Here is an 8,727-nt window from a genome sequence, read left to right on the forward strand (position 1 = left end):
TTACAGTCAAATGAGGGGAACAGAAAGCCATCAAGTAAGTAGACACGCAAATAAGATCATTTCACATGACAAATGCTGGGATGAAAATAAAAGTGTAGCAGGGAGGAGGCGAGTTTTGCGGTTCTGGAGGGGTGCATGGAGAAAGGGCCTGAGGCGTGACCACCCCTTCCTCTCGGGGGGACTGCCCACCCGCCCCCACAGACGCCCATGGTTCAGTGCCCACCAGGTTCCCGCCTACCCCAGCATCCCCCGCGCGTGAGGCTGGGCGCCCCAGGGAGTCTGACCACCATGCCATCTCCTCTCCTCTTCCTCGCGCTCTTCCTTGTCCCAGCGGGAATCAGGGCCCGGGAACCACACCTAGTGGAGGTTAAAGGTATGTCCAGAGGGCAGAGGTAGACGGAAGGGCTGGAAACCTGGGTTCCGGCTGGGTGCCCTCGACCAAGTAACTTACCCTCTCTGAGCCTCCATTTTCTTATTTGTAAAATTCAGAGAGGGATTGAAAGGAATCTGAGGACTCATCCACTCCCAGATGGTGGGGTTATTGGGTTTATAACCCTGTGCAAAGAGTGAAGGGGCCTAGAGACTCCTCTCTCCTCCTGTCCGTTCTTCTCTCTCTCCACAGAGGGAGGCAATGCTGTGCTGTCGTGCCTTGGAGGTCCCACAGATGGTCCCACTGAGCAACTGGCCTGGTTTCAGGGGCCCCAGTCAAAACCCTTCCTAGAGCTGAGCCTAGGGTTACCAGGCCTGGGCGTCCATGTGGGGCCTCTGGGTACCCTGAAGGAGCCCCAGGGAACCCTGCTGTTCATCTTCAATGTCTCCGACCAGATGGGGGGCTTCTACCTGTGCCAACCCGGCCCCCCTTCTGAGCAGGCCTGGCAGCCTGGCTGGACGGTCAGCGTGAAGGGAAGCGGTGAGGTCCGGGCTGGGGCAGGGAGGGCTGGATGAGAGGAGGGAGGCCCACCATGGGTGGAGGGGCTCTGGCAGCTAAAATGGATCTGGAGGGAGGGCCTGGAGGGTCGGAGGGACAAACTGGGAGCCAGTTTTACGTGGCTTCTAAAAACTACTGTGGCTTCATGACGTCAACCCTGAGCTGCTCTGTGTCTTTCACTCTTTCTCTCTGAGTCACCGTTTCTGTCTCTCTCTGGGTCTTTGTCTCTGCCTTTCTGGGTCTCTGTATCTCTCTGTCTCTCCTGGATGTCTCAGTATCTGGTTCTGGGTATCTTCCCAGAGGAAATGTTCCGGTGGAATGCTTCAGACCTCAATGACCCAAGCTGTGACCCGGAGAACAGTCCCTCAAAGGGCAGCAGGCCCTCTTCTGGTCACCCTACAAGGCCTCAGCTGTATGTGTGGGTCAAGGATCACCCTGAGATCTTATACACAGACCCTGCATGTGCCCCACCTAATGGCAGTTTGAACCAGAGCAACAACCAGGGTAAGGTGCTAGGGAGATGCCAGGAAGTGGGGGGATGGTGACTGGGAACTGGACAGTCTGTGAGGGAGGAGACCCCCTCACATATTACACTTTCTTAGCCTTCGCTCTCCCTGCCCCAGACCTCACCGTGGCCCCTGGCTCCACACTCTCGCTGACCTGTGGGGCGTCCCGTTCCTCTCTGGCCAGAGGCTCCGTCTCCTGGATCTACGTGCATCCCAACAAGCGTAGAATCCCATTGCTGAGCTTAAAAGTGAGGGAGGATGCCCAACCCAGAGAGAGGTGGGTCCTGGGCACCCCTGGAGGAAAGGCTGTTCTAGTGCTGCCCGAGGCCACAGCTCAAGATGCTGGCACCTACCATTGTAACCATGGCAACATGACCACCCAGATGCGGCTGAAGGTCACTACCCAGTCAGGTAGAGTTTCTTCCAATTGTGGGGCATCTGACTGGGGCCACTGGGAAGAATGGGAAGTCAGGCAACCTTGGCCCCCCACTCCAACCTGAGGGCTAGTCCAAGCCTCATCCGGAACCCCAACCTCTACACTGACCACTGGCTCCAACTCCTTCCTCCTTGCTGCCAACACACGACTCTTCTCCTCCCACTAGGTCGCTCCTTCCCATCAACTCTGTGAGAGTACTTCCTTCCTCCCTCACGCCTCACTGTTGGAGCCCTGAGCCCTCTTTTTAACCTTGTCTATATTTTCTCATCCTTGTCTACACACTCCTGTTTGACCTCCTTGACTCCCATGGCTCCTTAGGCCACCATGCCTTGGTGAGCCCCACACCCAGCCATCTCCTGGAGTTGCCATTCCATCTCCTGGAGTTGCCATTTGATGTCCCACTGACACCACAGGCTCAATATATACAAAATCAAACTTGACATCCTCCCCAGGCACAGTCTTCCGGGTGGCCCTGTGTAAGTGAAGGACACTACCATCTGCCCACGTGCGCCAGCCAGGAACCTGGGCACCCTTCTTTTTTCTCACCCATCCATCAAATTGGTTACAACTTTCTGCCCATTCTACCTCCCTTAATTCAATCCCACCATGTGGTTACAGTAGTAACCACAATTCTCCAGCTCAGTCTGAACTTTCTCTCCAAACTTTAGCACATTGCCGCATCTCACCTTTAACCTTGAGAACTGAACTCTGCCCTTCATATTGACCATGGCTGGCCGTAACTGCAGCAGGAAGCTGATCATCACACTCCCCTTAATCCGAACATAACCTCTGACTATAGTCATAGTTTGTTGGTAGTTTACTTAATAGATGCTGCTCCAGGCTCTATGCTAGGCTCTGGGGCACAGTCCCTGTCTTCACAGGGAGGGAGGAGAGCCCTCCTTATAGCTTGAGACACTGAGGATCTATGTCTTGCCCCTGTTCCCCAGACTTACGGGCCTTTGAGGTCTTGAGGCTGGGAAGCAAGATGCCAGCCCAGGTCTCCATCTCATAGCGCTTTCCCCCTAGCAGTATGGCACTGGCTGCTGGAGACTGGTGGCTGGATAGTCCCTGTTGTGACGTTAGCTTATCTGATCTTCTGCCTGGGTTCCCTGGTGGGCTTTCTTCATCTTCGAAGAGGTGAGTCATGTCCCCCAGCTGGTCTTCCAGATCCTTAGGTCTCCTTCCTCAGGAGAGCCCTCACTGATCACTCTGACAACCATCTTTCTCTCCTCCCTCACCTCCCTCATGGACCTCAGAATTCTGCCCCCACTCCATCTCTAACCCCCGCAAACTACTCGAGCCCTTTGGAATTGGAACTTCTGTCTCCTCCATTGACTCAAGTGACTTCCCCAGCATCCCCTAAATCTTCACTCTTGAGCTTCTCCTCTGATCACTCCCCTTAACTCCCACCAGCCCTGATCCTGAGGAGGAAAAGAAAGAGAATGACAGACCCCACCAGAAGGTAATGATGCCAGTGCCCTCCCAGCTCCCCTTCACTTTGTGCTTTGCATTTACTGTTGCCTCTGCTGAGAGTGTCTTTTCTCCATCCCTACGGTTGAAATACTGCCTAACCTTCAAAGTCCAGCACCAAAGCTACCTACTCTGTGAAGTATTCCTTGGCGTGACGGCACACCCCTCTGTAGACTGTGGCAGAACAGAGGCGCTAATTACAAGTGATCACATTTTAACCTCTGAGGGTCTAGCCTGAATTTTGAGTGTCCCCTCCAGTCCCCTCCAGGCCTGGCCTCACAGTGCAACTCCCCTTCGTTCCCCAGGTTCTACAAAGTGACGCCTCCCACGGGAAACGGGGCCCAGAGCCAGTATGGGAACATGCTCTCCCTCTCCGCGCCCCACTCTGGCACTGGTAGGAGGCACCGCCAGGCTCCTGACCCAGAGCTAGAGTCCCACCCATTTTCCTCATCCTTCCAGTCCCCAGAGCTCCAAGCCTTCCCAAGCTCCGAGCCCCGCCTTCAGAAAAGAGCCCGCCCCAGGGTGCGGAATCCCGCCCAGATTTTAACCCCGTTCCCAGGACTCCGGACCTGAGGTCCTTCTCTGAGAGCAGAACCTCGCCCAAGACTTCAGGCCACACCTCTAGATTTAGATCCCGCCCCTGTCTCGCTACCCCCACCTCCCCCATCCCGGCTCGAGGCTGGGTACCTGGACCCGGAGTCCTCCAACAGAGCCTGAAGCATCCTCGGCCCGTAGCCCTGACCGCCCCCATCTCTTCTCACCCGCCTCGCTCCAACGCTCCTCTCGCCAGGACGCGCCCTGCGGTGGGCTGCGGGACTGGGAGCCGCCGGGCAGTCCTACGGAAACCCGCACAGCTACGTCCAGGAGGCCAGAGCCGCGGGGTCCTGGAGCCCTCCAGGAGGCGGTGACTGAGTGGGGATCGATACTCACATGGAGGGTGCTGGAGGGGTCTGTGGCGGGAATAGTGGACTGGGGCCTGGAGGAGGTGGGCCGTGACCTGATCCCCATCCCCATCCCCAAACCCCAGGCCCAGAAGAAGAGGAAGGTGAGGCTTATGAGGAGCCGGACAGTGAGGAGGGCTCCGAGTTCTACGAGAATGACTCTAACCGTGGGCAAGACCATCTCTCCCAGGGTAAGACTGCCCTCCCCCATTGGCTCCCTCACTTTCTCTGCGGTGGGCTGCGGGCCCCCGCTAGATCTCCCTGCTTCTCCACCAGATGGCAGTGGCTATGAGAATCCTGAGGATGAAGACTCCTTCTCCAATGGTAATTTGGGGTCCTTGTGGGGCCTCAGAGACTCGGGAGGACCCACAGGACCATGGATCCCCTACAGGGCAGGAGTGGTCCCTGGAGTTCTCTTTTTTCTGCAGCAGCTGAGTCTTATGAGAATGAAGATGAAGAGCTCCCCCAGCCAGTCGCCAGGACAACAGGTGTGTTTGAAGATGGTCACATTCCTGCAGGGATGGGTAGGTGGGGGTGGGGGAATGTGATGGGAAGGCCAGGAGGTGTAGTGACTTCCTTCTTCCTTCTCCAGACTTCCTGAGCCCCCATGGGTCAGCCTGGGACCCCAGCAGGGAGGCAACCTCCCTTGGTGAGAAGTCCTTGGGACCTTCCTGTTTTGCCCAGACTGGGTTGATGTGGCCTTGGCCCTGACTTCAGGCCTAACCTTAACCTTGGCTCTGATCCCAAACCCAAGTCCAATCCTAACCTTAGATTTGACTCCTAACTCTAATTTCAATACTGACCCCCAATACCCATCCTGACCCCCAGTATTTACCCCATCCCTCACCATCATCAGCCCTGATCCCAATCCAAGTCCAGACTGGAATTTGTCCTCCAGCTCATCCCAGCCCCAATGCAGATCTCAGCTTCAATCCCAGCTCTCTCTACAACCTCCTCACAACTCAGACTTTGACTCCTTCCAGTGCCGTTCTTGACCCTTTCTCTGACCATGACCATAATCTAACCCACGCCTGATCAGACCCTACAACTAACAAGGGCCCCGAACCTCACTCCTTCCTAGTACAATATTGGTCAACCTTCTACCTTCCTCTGCCCCTAATTCTCCCATCATATCTTAGCCTGCCCTTCCCTTCCCCAAGCCCCCAGTATGGCTCCAGGCCTCCAACTCTCCATCCCCTGCCCAAGCAGGGTCCCAGTCCTATGAGGATATGAGAGGGATCCTGTATGCAGCCCCCCAGCTCCGCTTCGTTCGAGCCCAGCCTGGTCCCAATCATGAGGAAGGTGGGTGCTTCTCCAGCTGTATCCTGTTGTCCTCGGAGACTTACTCCCTCCCAGCCTACTTCCTGCTACCTCATCTTACTCCTTCCTGGTCCTAACCAGATGCAGACTCTTATGAGAACATGGATAATCCTGATGGGCCAGAACCAGCATGGGGAGGAGGGGGCCGCATGGGCACCTGGAGCACTAGGTGATTCCCTCCAGGTGAGCTGGGAACTGCCCTCTAAGGATGGGAAAGAAGGAAGGAGAAAAGCAGGGGTGGAAGTGAGATTCTGGTTCTCAGGAAGGGAGAAGGGAAAGGGTTTCCAAGGCTGATGCTCAGGCTCCTGGACCCTTCCCCAACACCATTTTCTCCATATAGCCTGGGCTTCCTCAGGCCCCTGAGATCCACACCAGACTCTGAAATCCGGGACCCCAAGCAGATGGTGTCGGCCTCTGGAGCAGTGTTACTCAGGATGTCTACCCGTGTGTGTGTACACAAGTGAAGCTTTGACCCACTTTGCACTTCCCAGATAAACTCAGTGAGCTCTTCCAATCTTGTGATGTAGTGCCCTGTATGGGAGGGGAAGGGAAGGTGAGGATGGCTGTACTCCCATCCCTTCTCTAGCCAGCAGAGGAGGGAGAGCTGCATCTCGGGTACCAAAGGGCCTTTACCCTCCTGTGGCTTGGTCTGCACTCATTTTCCTCACTTGCCTGCCATTCCCACCATCCAGTCAATCAATCATTGTTCATTTAGCAGTTGTATGTGGGGCGCCCAGTGAAGAGAAAGCAATCCAGGAATTGGCAGCCATCACTGCGATTTACTGAGCATCTACTATGTTCTAACATCAATGAACATATTTAATCTTACCATAACCTCAAAGGTTATTGAGCTCTTATGTGCCAGGATTGTATCAAAGTATTTTATGTATATTTTATGTATTTTATGTATATTAGTTTACGTGATCTTCACAAACAACCCTATTTCATGGAAGAGGATTTAGCATCTGAGGCAGAGATGCTAAATAACATGCCCAAGGCTTGCCTACCTAATAATTGTTGGGGTCAGAACTTGACCTCTGGCAGTCTAATTCCAGAGTCTATATCATTCTTGACACTCTCTTCCTAGGTGCAGTTTTGTAGATGGAAAACCAAGTGCCAGAGAGGCCAAGTAACAGGTCTAAAGTCATACAACAAGCACTTCACAGAGCTGGAAGTGAATCTCAAAATCTGGCTGCAATTCTAGCCCTTGTGCCTACTACCTGATAAGCTGCCTATGATATAAACCACGAACACAAAGACTTTCAGAGCTAGAAGTCCCCAGGCCCTGAAACCATTACGTAGCAAGCGCCACCACAAACTCCTGTCCCAGGCACAGGCAGAATCAGTCACCTGAGGTGGATAGTCCTTGTGTCTTCTGCCTGGTCTCCCCAACTCCAGTACTCTTCCGAAACCCAGGAACTACCACCTGAAACCCAAGTCCCTCTCCTGCTCCAGAAGTTTCCATGCTCTCTGTAAGACTGCCTAGACTTTTTCAGTACCTACGTTTTTATTTCTAGCATTCCTTTTCTTAATGTTCCAGTTCTTTCTACATAATGTCCTGTGTTTGTTTTAAAGACTGTTCCTTCTTCATCTCTGAACCTTTAAAATGGGCATTCTAATAAATTCTAATAAATGCTTTACAAGTAGCATCTCATTTCATCTTTATGACAATCCTATGAGGAAGGTATGCTTAAATTATTATCACCTTATAGCTGAGAAGACTGAGGCACAGAGAAATTAAATACTTTAATTGCTAACTGACTTTAGGCTACTTACTTAGCTCAAGGACCCTCAGTTTTCCCAGTTATAAAATAGCATTAGGGAGGAGGTAAGGTGTGGTTACTGTCATCTGTACAATGGGCTGAATTCTCCCATGGCAGTGTCACCATGGAAGGATTCTTTGACTTATCTGTGTTTCTCCTGTAGGAGTCCCGTGAGTTTCCTGGGCCCCACTCACATCTCCTAGAGCCAGCCTGATTTGGCTTCTGCCACAGTCTTACATACTACATGGGGTTCTGACCCTTTTATTCATGAATTTCTCAGAGCAGGCTTTTGCCTCAGAGGTTTGGTCTGAATCCAAGCCCACACTCTGGTGACCCTGAGGAATTCTAATTTCCTGCAGTAACTTTTTCCAAACTGCATTCCAAAGCCTGTGAATGGATTATTTTTCCCTCTGTCTTCCGTGCCCAGAGGAGACAGCCTTTTCACAGCTCCCAGCTTTGGGCAGGGGGCTTAGATTCAACTCTCTGCTATTCTTGGGCCCTCAGCCTTGACTTCTGTCCTCATGTGACTCCAATCCTAGGTATCTCAGCATTCCCATGGGCTGCCGCCTCGCTGTTGTGGCTTTGATTTCCCATTAAGAAAAAGAAAAGAAAGCAGTGTTTCTTGTTATATTTGCATAGGGTATGTTTGGAGTGTAGGAAGTGGGAAATGAACCTTCAGCATTTCCTTGGGCTTCCATCTTGGGCACATGGGCAAAAATAAAATAAAATAAATACATAAACATCCTAAATCCAGCTTAGAATTTACACCCACACCTTACCCCTCGGCTAACATAAGCTTTCCCTATCGCCATAGTCCCCACCATTCTCTATTGCCTTTCCCCAGCCTGCTGCATTCATGGTTTCCTGCCTGAAGCACTGGAACACATGACTTCTGGTGAAAAAACATCCTTTTTTTTTTTCTTCTTTGGCGGGACATAATTAGGTTTGTTTTTTATTTTTAATGGAGGTACTGCGGATTGAACCTAGGACCTCATGCATGCTAAGCATGCACCCTACCACTGAGCTGTACCCACTGCACCATCCTGCCTTCTTGAGGGTAAATTCATGTCTGGGTCTTTTCTGTGCCCTTGGTACCCAGCCAGGGGATGGCAAAGATCAGGAACTCAGGAAATGAGTGGGGGAAAGAGGAGTGAATGAAGGATTGTGGCAATTCCTGAGATTCAGGGATCAGGGAATGGAGCGACTCCTATGAGCATCCACCACCGAGGGAAGTCTCATGGGAAGATGAGGGACCGATGTGTGCTAACTCCAGCGTGGTGCTCTGGACGCACACTATCTGGATTTGAATCCCAGCTCCACTTGTTCCTGGCTGAGAGACTCAAGCTCTCTGTGCTGCAGTTTC

General features: G+C 52.7%; 1 protein-coding gene across 5 annotated transcripts; it reads left to right on the plus strand.

Annotated features, from left to right (window-relative positions):
* The first annotated feature begins 228 nt into the window (after window positions 1-228).
* Window positions 229-7,250, plus strand: CD19 (CD19 molecule). 5 transcript variants are annotated; one of them, XM_045508370.2, is made up of 15 exons: window positions 229-373; window positions 623-910; window positions 1,229-1,432; window positions 1,552-1,845; window positions 2,897-3,007; window positions 3,284-3,332; window positions 3,646-3,734; window positions 4,131-4,244; window positions 4,368-4,472; window positions 4,558-4,605; window positions 4,710-4,769; window positions 4,874-4,930; window positions 5,491-5,583; window positions 5,683-5,784; window positions 5,942-7,250. In XM_045508370.2, exons 1-14 carry the CDS (start codon window positions 289-291, stop codon window positions 5,772-5,774), a joined length of 1,689 nt encoding a protein of 562 aa, XP_045364326.1. In that variant the 5' UTR covers window positions 229-288; the 3' UTR covers window positions 5,775-5,784; window positions 5,942-7,250. The 5 variants fall into 5 exon arrangements, with proteins under 5 accessions (XP_045364326.1, XP_045364327.1, XP_010970841.1 ...); XM_045508371.2 differs by having other exon boundaries at window positions 6,689-7,250; XM_010972539.3 differs by having other exon boundaries at window positions 4,713-4,769.
* The last annotated feature ends 1,477 nt before the right edge of the window (window positions 7,251-8,727 follow it).

This window comes from Camelus bactrianus, chromosome 18, assembly GCF_048773025.1.
Source record: "Camelus bactrianus isolate YW-2024 breed Bactrian camel chromosome 18, ASM4877302v1, whole genome shotgun sequence".
Lineage (NCBI taxonomy): Eukaryota > Metazoa > Chordata > Mammalia > Artiodactyla > Camelidae > Camelus > Camelus bactrianus.